Source organism: Rutidosis leptorrhynchoides, chromosome 11, assembly GCF_046630445.1.
Source record: "Rutidosis leptorrhynchoides isolate AG116_Rl617_1_P2 chromosome 11, CSIRO_AGI_Rlap_v1, whole genome shotgun sequence".
Taxonomy (NCBI): Eukaryota; Viridiplantae; Streptophyta; class Magnoliopsida; order Asterales; family Asteraceae; genus Rutidosis; species Rutidosis leptorrhynchoides.
In genome coordinates this window covers 273,077,091-273,093,225 of record NC_092343.1, presented here as the reverse complement: position 1 = coordinate 273,093,225, position 16,135 = coordinate 273,077,091, and the positions used below count along the sequence as shown (strand labels likewise).

The window sequence follows — 16,135 nt, the reverse complement described above, 5'->3', positions numbered from 1 at the left end:
ACGTATATATACGCCTGAGGAGTTAGCGTCTGCCGATTGTAGAGGATTGATACTAAACGGTAGAAAGATAGATGAAAATTTTTATACACACGGTGTGTGGAGTCAAATGACAAGCCATCACCGTTTCAAAGGGGGAAGTTACTCTTATTTGGATATAGATAGAGCCGAATTAAGAGTGATACATAGGTTTTTAGCTAATTCGATTACACAAAGGGGTAAAAACAAGGAAAAAGTAAATGAACAGGATTTGTTTTACCATATGTGTATTCGAGACCCACAGAGCGCTGTAAGTATACCATATTGTGTGGGTTATTATTTATCAGTTATGGTTCGGGGGATGCGACCACATAGCATAATAGGAGGTGGTATTTTTATTACTTTGATTGGTGAATATCTCGGTGTGGATATAAGTCGGGGGGGATTATTAGTAGAAGAACCGGAACCCCGCGATACTATAGGTTTAAATGTATACCATGGTGCGAAAGTTTTGAAGAGGCGAAATAACGCCGCAGTACGATACCATGGTAGACATCCACAGGTGGAGAGAAACCAACAACAAGGTAATGTAGGAGGGGGGAATGAGATGCAAGAAATGCATAGGTTTATAGCTTCTCAGGAATACGAAAATGCTAGACAAAGAGCATTTGAAGATTGGCAAGTTCATCAGAACCAGATCATAGCTCATTGCCAACATATAGGTAGAAACTATATTCCTACACCGAAACCCATCTTCCCTCCTTGGTCTATAGAGATGCAGCCACCATATCCTACGTATGACCCTGCCGAAGCATTCTATAGCACTTATGGTTATGCCTGGAACCCCTATTGGTACCAATATCATCCTTAGTTTACTTATTATTTTTTTTTTATTTTGTAATTTGTAATTATTGATACATTTAATATTTTTGTTAATATTGTAATCATTTTTATAATTATCTAACTTTTATTCTTAGATTTTAATAATTTTTGAATGTGGGGTAATATACCAAACTTCAAAAATATGTATATATGTTTGCAGTTTATCTTATGTACACAACAGGGTAAAACAACGCATTTTCAAAGACTGGCATTAAGTTCAGCAAAAGCAACTAATTTTGACGACAAGATGCAAAATATATGTGAAATAACAACAAGACAGAATGAACAAATGATGTGCACCATTTATCATTCAGCAAACAAACGCCAATATATTTGGAAACTTTGGTAAAAATTTAATCATTTTCACACAAATCACCCTCAATAATTTAAATTGTTACTGATTTCTTGCAAATGAGGGCATTGCAAGATCTTAAGTGTGGGAAGGGGTTAAATTCTTTCGGATTTTAAAATTTTTATTTTATACACTTGGTTACCATTAAAAATACTAGTAAAGCAGTAGTTGTATTAGAATCTAGTGCTCTCTGATAATAAAAGAACAGCCCTGGTCTTATATACTGACTACCCAATTCTAGTAAAATTTTTCAAAATTTTCAATTAAATGAATTTAAAATCATGTTTATACATATTTATGAACGATAAAACTAGGTTTTAACACCGAAATTATTGTTACCTCGAAAAGGACATAAATTGAGAAACAAACTAAAATGTTAAAATTCATTTAAAATGGAATAGAGGACGATAAAAAGGAAAATAAAAGCCAAGTGTGGGAAAATTTACCAAGTTATTTTAAACATATGTCACATATATCTGTAACAAATAACTGAAAATACTTTTGCTTTGGACTAAACTAAACTGTTTTACCCAATGAAAGAAAAGAAGAGATGGATCTACACGATGAATCAATTCCATCATTAAAAGGAAGTAAAGTCTTCCTAAAAAGAAACGCGCTTCTTGATTTAGGTCATGAAGTTGTCGTCCAGACCAGCTGTAGGTTGACGAAAAATCTAGAAAAGTCATCTCTAAAATCAGCAGGAAATCCACGGACCTCAGCATTAAACAGGGTCGCCAAGTGGTCAGATTTATCCTAACCATGAGAAGGATTTATCTCGTACAATGGGGGGGGGGGGCACCGTGCAAATTAGCTTGATAAGACTAATGAATCAGATCCCCAGAAAGGATAATCTCCTTAAAGATTAAAAATCAGCTTTTAAGACTGATATTACTCAATCCTAGAGATTGACCTTAAAGATTGAGAATTCAAACTCATGGAATTCAATGATATCTAAACTCGAGCTTAAACGAGAAAATATTTTGATCAAAATTACAAACCGATTTGTTTTCTGAAAACCCTATTTTCAATGCGTTCATTACCATTGAACGTAAAATCCTAGGAATTCACCTGGAATTCATTAGGTCACCTGAACTAAATCGGGTGTCAACCGTAAGAACGGTGGTTGCATAGTGGTCAAATACAGGACCTTGTGCCAGACCGAAAAATTATAAGGGTGAGCTTTACTATTGCTCCTACCAAGGATAGTAATTGCGTCCGACACGTTATAGACCATAATCAAAAGCATGTCACGGGACATTGCCTTAACAGTTGCTTGTTCAACGCTTTCCTTTACAACCGGACGGTAGTTTGCCGAAAGGTAATATACGGAACAAGTAAACTGGACGTGTTGCTTTCCTAATACAAGGTTAGCAAGTGGGTGACACAAAACAGCAAGTTTTGAGCTAAAATTTTCAAATCTAAAACCCACCAAACCCACAAAAATATTTTGCAAACACCGGTAAAGGGTTATTCCGGAAAACTTATCTAGGGTAAAAACTAGATTTCAAAAGATCAAATGTTTTCATAAAGATCCAATTTCCTTAATGGATCTAAATTTTTATAGTCATGTGGGACTGTAAACCATATCGTTACTACCATTGTTTATACCGCCGTATAGAAATCACTGATGTACAAAGTGTGAAGAATAAAGAAGTGATTCTAGTATTTCAAGACGATATTGCTTGAGGACAAGCAACGCTCAAGTGTGGGAATATTTGATAATGCTAAAAACGAACATATATTTCATAGCATTATTCCTCAAGAAAGACAAGCTTTTAGTTGCAATTGTTCTATTTACAAGTGATATTCGATTAAATAATAAAAGGTGAAGACAAAAGACAGATTCGACGAATTGAAGACGCAAACGACCAAAAAGCTCAAAAGTACAAAAGACAATCAAAAAGGTTCCAATTATTGATAAGAAACGTCTCGAAATTACAAGAGTACAAGATTCAAAACGCAAAGTACAAAATATAAAATTGTACGCAAGGACGTTCGAAAATCCGGAACCGGGACCAGAGTCAACTCTTAACGCTCGACGCAACGGACTAAAAATTACAAGTTAACTATGTATATAAATATAATATAATATATAATTAATTATATTAATTATATATATATTATATTTATATATAAAAAACCGTCGGCAGAGAAAACTCCAAGGACTGAGCTGTAAATACATTCTCCGCGACTCGCGGAGTTTGAAGAGGCTTTTGCCGCGAGTCGCGGAGCCCCAAATTTCAACTCTGGCTATAAAGCAAACCGAATTCTGATCATTTTTCATCATCTATTTCTCTCTTCTCTCATATATACGTAAAATATATATATATAATTTATATTTTAATTTTAATTTTAATTATAATTCTAATAATAAGGGTATGTTAGCGAATGTTGTAAGGGTGTAAGTCGAAATTCTGTCCGTGTAACGCTACGCTATTTTTAATCATTGTAAGTTATGTTCAACCTTTTTATATTAATGTCTCGTAGCTAAGTTATTATTATGCTTATTTAAAACGAAGTAATCATGATGTTGGGCTAATTACTAAAATTGGGTAATTGGGCTTTGTACTATAATTGGGGTTTGGACAAAAGAACGACACTTGTGGAAATTAGACTATGGGCTATTAATGGGCTTTATATATGTTTAACTAAATAAAAGTTTGTTAATGTTAATATAAAGATTTACAATTGGGCGTCCCTATAAATTACCATATACACTCGATCGGACACGATGGGCGGGGTATTTATATGTACGAATAATCGTTCATTTAACCGGACACGGGAATGGATTAATAGCCACTAGAATAATTAAAACAGGGGTGAAATTACATTCAAGGGTAATTGGTGTAATTGTTAACAAAGTAGTAAAACCTTGGTTTACACGCAGTCGATAACCTGGTGTATTCATTAAACAAAGTATTAAAACCTTGTTACAATTCGAATCCCCAATTAGTTGGAATATTTAACTTCGGGTATAAGAATAATTTGATGAGGACACTCGCACTTTATATTTATGACTGATGGACTGTTATGGACAAAAACCAGACGGACATATTAAATAATCCAGGACAAAGGACAATTAACCCATGGGCATAAAACTAAAATCAACACGTCAAACATCATGATTACGGAAGTTTAAATAAGCATAATTCTTTTATTTCATATTTAATTTCCTTTATTTTATATTTAATTGCACTTCTAATTATCGCACTTTTATTTATTGTTATTTAATCGCACTTTTAATTATCGTACTTTTTAGTTATCGCAATTTTATTTTATCGCATTTTTATTATTCGCAATTTCATTATCGTTATTTACTTTACGCTTTAATTTAAGTCTTGTATTTATTTTATATTTTACATTAGGTTTTAACTGCGACTAAAATCTTAAAATCGACAAACCGGTCATTAAACGGTAAAAACCCCCCTTTATAATAATAATATTACTTATATATATATTTGTATTTTTATAAAAGTAAACTAATATAGCGTTGAGCTTTGTTTAAAGATTTCCCTGTGGAACGAACCGGACTTACTAAAAACTACACTACTGTATGATTAGGTACACTGCCTATAAGTGTTGTAGCAAGGTTTAAGTATATCCATTCTATAAATAAATAAATATCTTGTGTAAAATTGTATCGTATTTAATAGTTTTTCCTAGTAAAATATAAACTATTTTATATACACCTCGTACGACATCAAACCTCTTCAAGATCTCTCTTCCTTTCACTATTTCCTTCCATTAGGAACTTAGTTTCAAGGAATTCAGCCTTTCGAGCAACAAATACATTTTGCTCGGATGGATCATAGAAATAATATCCCATATCATCCTTGGGATATCCTATGAAGATACACTTCGTGGATCGAGCATTCAACTTATTAAGGACGTAACGCTTAGGATAAGCTTCACATCCCCATACCTTTAAGTATGATAGAGATGGTGGTTTTCCAAACCACATCTCATGAGGAGTTCGTTCCACTTTCTTGGTTGGGGCCATATTTAAAATACGAGCCGCGGAGCATAGACAATAACCCCAAAATGATAGAGGTAACGTGCTTCTAGCCATCATAGATCGAACCATATCCATTAGGGTTCGGTTCCTCCTTTCAGAAACTCCATTAAGTTGGGGTGTTCCAGGTGGAGTAAGTTGTGAGATAATCCCACAACTCCTAAGATGATCTTGGAAAGCATCGCTTAGGTATTCACCTCCTCTATCGGTACGAAGTACCTTGATTGTCTTATTGAGTTGATTTTGTACTTCGCTTTGATATTCTTTGAATGCTTCAAAAGTTTCGTCCTTATGTCTTAACAAGTAGACATATCCAAAACGACTAAAGTCATCAATGAAAGTAACGAAGTATCTTTCACCATTCCTAGCTATGGGCTTAAAGGGTCCACATACATCCGAATGTATTAATCCCAATAAGTCCTTAGCCCTTTCATAGGTCCCTTTGAAAGGTGCTTTAGTCATTTTGCCTTGTAAACAAGATTCACACACATCAAACAAGTCCATCTCATTTGATTTCAAGAGTCCATTCTTTTGAAGTGTATGCATTCGGTTCTTGTTTATGTGACCAAGGCGACAATGCCATAAGTAGGAATCACTCAAATCCCTTTTGAGTTTCTTGGTGCTAGTATGGTATATAGAGCTCGATGATGTGTCATCATGAACCAATTCATAAATTCCATTTGAAGGCGAAGCCTTGAAATAGAATACATTATCTTTAGAAACATGAATATCATCATCAATAAAATTAACAACGTAACCACATTGTTTTAAGCGAGAAATAGAAATAATGTTTCTACACAAATCCGGAGCATACAAAACATTTTCTAAAATAAGTTCCAATCCACTTGGAAGCTTCAAAATAAAATCTCCTTGAGCTTTAACATGCACCTTTGCACCATTGCCCATATAGAGACTTGATGTTCCCGCCTTATGATCACTTCTTTTGAACCCCTGCAAAGAATTGCAAATATGAGTTCCACATCCCGTGTCTAATACCCATGTATTAGAAGAAGTAATACTAAGCTCTATATATACCATATACATATTACCTGAGGTTTGCCCTGCATCCCTCTTGTCCTTCAACTCCTTAAGATAGACCGGACAGTTTCGTTTCCAATGACCCATCTCACCGCAACCGAAACATGGGTCTTCTTTGGGGTTTGCCTTCTCGGCTACCTTTTGATTCTTAGCCTTGTTGATGGTTGGGGTAACCATCTTCCCTTTCCCTTTGCCTTGATGGGCGGGTCCTTTTCTCTTGGCCACCTTTGGCTTAGAGGTGTTACCTTTTGACCCACCTTGATCGATTGCTAACACGGGTAAAGCCCTTTTACCCATGCTAGTTTCCGCCGTTCTAAGCATACCGTGAAGCTCACCTATGCTCTTATCCATCCCATTCATATTGTAATTAATTACAAATTGATCAAACCTTTTTGATAGGGAGTTAAGGATAAGATCGGTGGCTAACTCATTTGATATGTTTAGGTTAAGACGGTTAGCACGATCGATAAGGCTTTTCATCTTAAGTACATAAGATGAAACCGATTGGGTATCGTCCATACGACAAGCATGTAGCGCCCGAACCATTTCGAAACGCTCGACACGCGCTTGTTGGAGGAACATCTCCTTCAATTGCGTTATCATGTCGTATGCACTATGATGCTCGAAATCCTTTTGGAGTTCGGGTATCATAGTCCCAAGCATTAAGCATGAGACTTGAAGGGAGTCGTGGCAATACTTATCATAAGAGGCCATTGCTTCCACATCATTCTCATCCGGTTGATCGGGAATGGGGTCCTCAAGTACATACGCTTTATCCTCTTGTTTGAGGACAATCCGAAGATTGCGGAACCAATCCATAAAGTTGGTATGGTTAAGTTTGTCTTTCTCGAGGAGAGACCGTAATGATAGGTTGTTCATGTTAAGTGGTGCGTTTTGCATGTTGTTGTTGTTATTAGCGGCCATCTACAAAATTCAACAAAGTTCATTTTAAGTATCGATTTTAGATTTAATAAACAATACCCTTTTAATTTGATTGATATTTATTAAATTTTAGAATCCAACGGTAAACCAAATTTCGGTTAGGTGACCTTTATCCCGTTATTTGATTTAGCTAGGTAGTCATTATATGACAATTGCAATCCTTTTGCAACTTCTAAGTTATGGGATCATGCAATCCTTTTGAATGGCATATTATCCCATCAACGCCTATTTGTTCATCATGCTTCGGTGACCCTAAGTTCATGATTCCCAAATCAAGTCGTCCTATTTGTATAGACTTGTAAATTTAACATACAAGTGGTTAGGTGACCTTTATCCCACAAGCATGCGAAATTTACCTTAATCATATTAGTTTGCTCATAACGGTTAGGTGACCTTTATCCCATCATGAGTTCCCTAATACTTTTAAGTGTCACACAATAGGATGGCGTTAAACTTGTTTACCTTGTTTGTAAAAGGGATTTTAAGTTTTCGTTAATTCTAGTTTGAGAAAAACTTTTATGCCATACACCAACATGCATTTAGTGTATGGTACTTATGAAAAACCAATTTCATGTCTTGTAATTGAGCCAATTACTTGATATAAACCATTTTATATACGTTATCCTTTTCTTGTTCTTAATAACCATTTATTAAGGTTTTTGGTTGCAATTTTAATTCAACCATTTAAATAACCATTTTGCATGTACTTAGTACGTCTAATTTAACCAATTAAATTGTCGTTTTGTTTGTTGTTATCTTGTGATTAATTGTATCAACCAAACATACAAAACAATAATCATACAAACAACCACACATGCAAAATAAGTGTGTTCACAATCTAGCCATTTTGGTGGACATTTGTTTAGCCGAAAACAAATGTCACCAGGTAAGGGTTAATCATACAAAGTAGGAGATTTCAAATCTCCCACTTAATCTTGCATCCATATGCACCTTGTGTTCTTCAAGTCTTCATCATCTTGTATCTTCATTTTTACAAAATATGTATCCTAATACATTTTATCTAGAAAATGAAATTACAACCTATTCTATTTTACATACCAAATATAAAATGAATTACATAACCAAATGAAATAATTATTACAAACCAATTGAACAATTATTACATGCCATTGAATAATTATTATTACAAACCAAATGAATATAACAAATCAACCAAATATAGCATGCAATCAACACAAGGTCAAGGCATAGATTGTGAACTTCAACATGCAACCAAATATGAACCAAATGGAAGAGCCCAAACCCACTTTTGGACCCTAACCAATTCGGCATTAAACATAAACCCACCCAAATCCAATAATTTTTGCATTCTTCTTTCATGCATGTACTTAGAATGCAAAGTTGATGGGTTTTAAAACAACAATTCGAAGCATATTTCAACAACTTCGGCTCTAGATACCATTGTTGGGATTTAACAAGTTTCATAATACTTAAAACCATTTATTAGTAAGCTTGCAGAAGCGTGTTAATATGAGTATGTTTAGCCGTTTAAGAACTTGTTAATCATTCAACCATTTAAATGTAAATCCCATGGATCAAGTTGTGAAATAATACTTACTAATTAACAAGAAAGGATAGTGTTTATACCTCCTCAAAACAAGTTTGAGGGTTCTTCAAAATGAGCAGAAAGTTTGAAGGAGATGATGATGAAATGAGCTCCTAACTTGAACCTTCAAGTGTATAGAACCCTAAGCTCTTGTACTCCAACACCACCCTTAATCTTGGCAATACTTTGGAACCTTTAAACCTTTGTTAACTAAGCTAGAAAACCAGTTTCTTTGCTCACTGATTTCTGGACAGCAGCAACCCAAAGAAATGATGATGAATGTAGTTTCAAAAGCATGAAACCTCAAGAGATAATACCCCAAACTTATCACCAACATCCTAGCCTTTTGTTAGGAATTGAATGACACTTGAATTAAGCTTGCAAGAACAAATTTAGGACTTGGTTTTGAGTCCCAAAACCCACGGTTTTTGGACAGCTGCAGTAGCTGAATTTTCAGCTCTTTTTTACTTCTTCACTTGATGTGTTTATGCATGTGTGTTTTTACTACAAGTCTCTAGACCATGCTTATGGAGAATGGGAATTGTAATTGACCAAGAAAAGAATCTAAGCATGTGTACTAGAGTCCCCATGCCACTACATACATTTAAATAAAATGGTTTTTATAAAATTTGATTTTATAAAATTGAATTTTATAAAATACATTTTTATAAACTTACATTTTATTTATTATGTTTACATCATTTATAAAACCTATTTTATAAAATGTAACATAATTGATTTATTATTTACCTATAAATAATTAAATCCATATCATATAAATTATTCCATAATTTATATATATATACATCAAGTAATAATTTTAGAAAGCCATTTTCTTTAAAATTCAAGTGTTGCGTATTTAATCAATGATCCAATCGTTAAGATCAAATACGAATAAGGTGTTGGCAAGCTTGTTATTGGGTATGACCCGACTTGGATCAAAACATATCAGCCACGTTAATTTAATATGTCTCTCGGGCATATGAAATACCTTCACTATACATAATGTTGAATTAATAAAATGCACAATTATATATGAGTAGCACATTGTACATGTCAAGAGACTCAACATAATATCTACAATCCCAGAACTGGAGGAGTAATTAAAATACAAACAGATGCACATATCACCTGATAGTTTACTCTAAACCGTCTAAGAAGACGACAAAACTCATGGTAATTAGAATGATCAGCAAGACCTGGTTCAAGATTCACAAACAACCTTTTAGATTATGCTCTCACTGATAGAATTTCAGATTAAAAGCAAACAAGATGCATAGGATAAAACACTAATTACAGTATTAACATATCTAGCACTCATATTTGGTATCTTGTACTCTATTATACTATAAGAGATAGACTAAATATGTATTTAACCATCCTAATATAATCTAGTGGTTTGGATCATTATATCTTGACAAAAAGGATTAGGTTCAAACTCACAATTCTTGAAGAGATAAACAAGAAATTATTTTCTGGGGACAACCCAATAATATAAATATGCTTTGACAATGCATACATATAGGTGGCAAATACAAGATATCTCTCTTCTAAAATATAACTAAAATAGTAGTTTATGAGCCAAATAAGCACAATCAATATATCTTAACAACCTAATACTACAACAGAAAACCATGTACCTTGGCCTGCTTGTAAGATCTCTTTTGTTCCAGTCATCAAATGGGCCAGGAACTTCGAACGTGTGGCACCATTAGAGAATATAGAACGCCTTACAGAAGCCAATCTCACTAAGCATTCCAAAGCCTATAAATACAAAAAAAAAAATAAATAAAAAAATAAAAAAAAATAAATTTTTTTTTCCAGAAACATATAAACACTTAAAAATATATACATGACATATAACTTGCATAAAAGTTTGCACCGATGACGGTAAATATGCATTCAAATGCACTTAATTCATATTTCAGATGACAACTAAGCTTAATTCATATTTCAGATGACAACTAAGCACTAACGAAACTGACATACTGAAATGTAACATGGTGATGCAGCCTTATTATGCCATAACATTGTAATTTTTTTCAATGTTCTACAATAACTATATAACATGTCTATGAACAAATGTTGTGTATGGGAATATATAGTAGCAAAAACAGTAAGTTCAACTATGTTGCTACCATTGTTGGGCATATAGAAAAGTCAGTGCAACTAGGTTGGGACCATCATAGAGTATATAAAGCTGAAAAGCCATTAATGCTTATGCTTACTTAAGTAAAAAGCTACAATGAAAACAAAAAACAAAAATTTCAATTCAATTTAGTGAACCTTGTAGAACTTAGAAGGGTTAATACAAATTGGGTTTCTCACTATTGCAATATACAATTTTCTGTAAACGATTCATGAAAAGAAAAAAAAAAACCGATTTCTGAGCAACTGATTCTGGAACCATAACATGCAAGGTTTAAACTTGAGCTCAACCACAATCAGTAAGGATAAACCGCTTGTTAGCTTGCTTTTAAACTCTAAACTTGTCACATTATGTGTCTATTAATATCATAGAAAAAGCATAATCACGTGTGTTTTACCAAAATAAGTCAACTTTATTATTTCATTGGTTCAAATTAAATACGTGTGAAATCCAAACATAACTAGAAATATGGAAAACAAACACAGCCAAATGTGGAGATATTTAACTTATTTAATAATAGAGAAAGAAAGACTCACATGTTTAGATGAAGGAGGCTTTGTGATTGCATAGTATTCAAAAAATATTTGTAGTGTCGTTGGATCTTCCAAAATCGGCTTCCACCCAGATGGAATCTAGAAATTTACGAGTTGTTGGAAACATAAATGGGATAACGATAAGTTTAAAACCTTTGAAGGTACTTCAATTACAGTCAGCTGGTTCTTTATAATATTCTATTTCACAATTGTATCAATGTTAAACATATACCTGGACAATACTAAATTCATCTGAGCTTTCGTCGATTGATGTCACATCAAAATCAAAAGACAGACATGTTAATGCCAGAGATAGTGCCAGATCTTGCAAGCGGCTGCCAACTGCACCCAATATATATATATATATATATATATATATATATATATATATATATATATATATATATATATATAAGAGATTCGGGGGAAGCGGGGAACCAAAAACTTTTTTTTTTCGTTTTTTGAAAAAACTTTATTCACGAACATTATAGATGAGATGAAAATATGAACATTTAGTAGAGACACTTTGTGATAAATGTTTTTATTTTGGCGGGAAAACGCTCGAAGAAGTAATATATAACAATTATCGTGTTTTTCGAGCGTATTTTGAGGTTTTAGCTATTGGGGTTTAGATATTAGGGTTTAGAAATTTAGGGTTTAGAAATTTAGGGTTTAGGGTTTAGATTTAGGGTTTAGATTTAGGATTTAGATTGAGTTTTTAACACGAACGGTTTTGAGTTTAGAGTTTAGGGTTTAGGGTTTAGGGTTTGGTGTTTTGGGTCTATGGAATAAACCCAAAACACCAAACCCTAAACCCTAAACCGTAAACTCTAAACCGTAAACTCTAAATCGGGCTAAATTTTACTTCACAAAACATGAAAAAAAACGTTCATATTCTTCACGAACAATATTATCTTGAATGTTATTTTGTCGATCGTTTTCCCGCCTAAATAATAACATTCATCACGAAGTGTCTCTTCTAAATGTTCATATTTTCGTGTGATCTTGATGCCGGAAATTTTTTTTTCAAAAAAACGAAAAAAAATAAAATTGCTTCCCTCCGCTTCCCCCGATTGGTTACTTCCCCATTGATCCTGGCCCTATATATATATATATATATATATATATATATATATATATATATATATATATATATATATATATATATATATATATATATATATATATATATATATATAGTAGATGGATCAAATGAGAACTTTTTTTGTGTGAGAACCCTTAGAACTCCAAAATACCCCCAAATACACTGAAATTCGAGCAAAAAGGGACACGGACGAGCAAAAAAGAGGATAGTCGAGCAAAAAACAGGAAATTCGAACAAAATAAGAAACACGGCCGAACAAAAATAAGCAATTCGAACAAAAAACATGATATTCGAACAAAAAAAAGGCGGGCAAAAAATTTTTGTGTTCTACATTTTTGGTAGTCGAGCAAAAAAATGTAGAACACAGATGTATTCGAACAAAAATCGTGATATTCGAACAAAATGTGTTCTACATTTTGGTAGTCGAACAAAAAAAAATTGTTCGACCATGAATTTTTTGTACGTCCGTGTTTTTCATTTTTGCTCGATTTTCCTTTTTTTTTGGTGCTCGAATTCCCCTCTTTTGCTCGAATTTCAGTGTATTTGGGTGTATTTTGGAGTTCCTAGAGTTCTCACACTAAAAAAGTTCTCACTGGATCTTCTCCCTATATATATATATATATATATATATATATATATATATATATATATATATATATATAATGACAACTAAAAATATAAGAAAAAAAATTCTAATAGAACTGAAAATTACTATGACATTACCATCACTTTTCAGGTGTTGTAGGGATGAAAGTGATATTTGGAAGATTTGAAAAAGAGATCGATCTCTGAAGTTGCAGACAACTCTTCGATGACGTGAAGGCAATCCGGGATTTGGCTGTAATGTAAGCATGGAAAAAGGTAGGAATACGAAAAGGAATGATGATATATACGACTAATATATCAATCATCAAATCTAATTTTGATAATAAAGAAAGAAAAAAAACAAGACTAATAATGACAAATCACAAAAGAAAAAAAAAAGACCATGTACCTTCACAAATGTGTTGAGTAACATATACTTTATTACATTATACCACAAAGTAGTTAATAGGCAAGGCATATTAACAAACCTGATTCATCTCAGTAACAAGTTGATTTAATATCTTTAAACCAATAGAAACATGATCCGGTGAAGCCTTACAAACACAACAACCAACTCTCAAGCATTAAATGATTGTGCATCAACATATGATTGAACTACATATACATTCATATGGGCAGGTAGCTAAAGTAACTCTGTATTAAAGAGAATCTAACAGCAACACTTTTAGTATGTGATATAATTTGAATACAATAGATGCAATTGGGAGAACAAAAACATAATATAATAGTATGTAAAACTATAACTATAGATCATATATGCATGTCACACCCACATTTGGATCCTTCCACCACCTCTAAGATAACTTTTGTGACCATTTTACCCTTAATGAAAATACTTCACTTGATGAATAAAGCTATTAGAGAAAGGGTAAAATTGTCCAGAAAATTGTTTTGTTAGTGTATGGTAAAAATCAGACAACATCCAATCCAAAGACTGGTTCAAGTTTTCAACCCAACACACGAGTCGTATAAACAAGAAAATACTATAGTTTGCTAATGGCTAATAAGAAAATACAAAAGAAGACAATGTAGCTTTAATTTTTTACAAGTGTGGATTACTAAAACTTAAAAGCAGAGGTAAAGATACTACCTGCATCAAAAAATTTGTGGAGTCTTTGACAACATCTCTGAACCTATCATCATCGAACCAACCAAACTTGGTCACCCGACACAAAAGTTGGACTAGAGATCCGATTACATACGGCTGCAATTCATGTCCCCTTTTCGCCAAATAGGTAACAATGTAATTCCCTTCATTAGATAGTCCAGAGGCATAAATTATAATGTATGTTAATCTATGAATTACAAAGCATATGTGTCAACTGTCAACCTAAAAAAAAAAAAAAAAAAGGTTATTAGAAAAATTACGTATATCGAGACGTAACTGCAAGGATAGTGTGTGCTCGGTCACTTGTTTTAGCAAACTCGAACTAGCTAACATCAATGCATAGGGAGTTGAAGCATTGTCCAATATATACTTGCATTGGGAAATGTATTCGGTATTTGTTGAAAAACACTTTAGAGTGTTTTCAACATGAGCCCGTTCAACTGAATCATGTGAATTGTAGAGTCTCTCACACAAAGCTTCCAATTGTGCTAAGTTCTCCATTCTTGCTTAGATTTGAAGATCGACTTTCACGTGTCAAAAACCACCAATTAATCTCTAGAAAATGAATTGATTTACATTCCTCTTATTATTCACGTATTTTGCGTTTTTGGATTTTCAATCTCCATTTTGCGATCATAAATCCTCAAAAGGAACTCAATTAACACAATTTTATAATCTAGGTCAAGATAAATCTATAATAAACTAAAATTGATTCAATAACAAAAAAGAAGGGAAAAAAATCGCTATTAGATGAAAAACATGTCATTTGATTTCTTTAATTCTTCATCCCATTACCTCAAATATAATCAAGTACCGCACGTTATCAAGCAATAAAAAATAGGCGACACGATTGGTTAAATCAAAAAACATAAGCAGTTAACGGAAATGATCATTTGCAATGATCAAACTGATACGTATTTCTAGGACACAAACACCTTTCAAAACTGTAGAATCAGATAAATTAAATTTGTATCCGTAGCACAATTAATAGATACTCCAGAGAACAAAATTGAATTAGTTGAGATGATTAAATCGCAAAATATATGTATACGCACTAACACACATGTATCGGTATCTATAGAGAGAAGAGAAATACAGGTAAGAAAGTTATATTATTAATTCCTCGGTCATTTTTTATGTACCAAATTAATTAATACTTTCAAATTAATATTTCACTTTTACTTTTATAAATATAAATAAAAAGAATAAAAATAAGTTTTAAATTGATATATCACTTTCATTAATATTAGGACTTTTTTAAGTGTACCCCTTAGGGCTATATATGCTTAAGAAATAAAATTATGCTTTGATGATAGTACGTTAAGATAGTAATGAGGTGGTTATCAAAAGTTAATGGTTGGTTATAAATAATGTACAATTCAAAGTTGCATGTCCTAATTTGTTAATTATAGTCCTAAGGGTTACAGTTAGAAAAATTCTTAATTTCTTAATATATTAATATAAAAATAAAAGAATAATAAGTTGTGTGTTTTTTTCTTTGTAGACTATATTAAGAAAAAAAAAAATGAGTCTGGGAATTTTTTCTAGATGTCTTGATAAATATTGTACTCTAAAATAACCCAATATAAAAAGCCCTACTTTTCTCTCTACAAACCTAATCCTCTCCGTACAACCTCCTTTTTTCTTCCTTGCCTTATTTTTCTTCAGCCGCCTTCATCATCGTCATTTACATCCTTCAACCTTTGCTATTTTGTAGCCTCTGTGCGGTTCCGTTTTTCGACCACTGGCATCTCGCCGGTGGTTTCGGTTTTCTTGCTTTCAGTTTTAATAAGTGCAACCTCCGTTCCTTCTTTTCCGGCAGTGTCTTTGTCCGGTCAGCTTCTTCGATCTCTCAGCAACTTCCA

At 33.0% G+C, this 16,135-nt stretch overlaps 1 protein-coding gene across 1 annotated transcript in view; it reads right to left on the bottom strand.

The window, feature by feature from the left end:
• The window catches only part of LOC139877881 (uncharacterized), a 77,325-nt gene extending 62,554 nt beyond the window's left edge, over window positions 1-14,771 (bottom strand). The window contains exons 1-8 of the mRNA XM_071865282.1: window positions 14,531-14,771; window positions 14,250-14,413; window positions 13,630-13,695; window positions 13,280-13,394; window positions 11,684-11,793; window positions 11,455-11,550; window positions 10,410-10,533; window positions 9,882-9,968 (exon numbers count right to left, since the gene is read on the bottom strand). Coding sequence (XP_071721383.1) covers window positions 9,882-9,968; window positions 10,410-10,533; window positions 11,455-11,550; window positions 11,684-11,793; window positions 13,280-13,394; window positions 13,630-13,695; window positions 14,250-14,413; window positions 14,531-14,771 — 1,003 coding nt within the window. The remainder of the gene's footprint in view (window positions 1-9,881; window positions 9,969-10,409; window positions 10,534-11,454; window positions 11,551-11,683; window positions 11,794-13,279; window positions 13,395-13,629; window positions 13,696-14,249; window positions 14,414-14,530) is intronic.
• Between the last annotated feature and the right edge of the window lie 1,364 nt (window positions 14,772-16,135).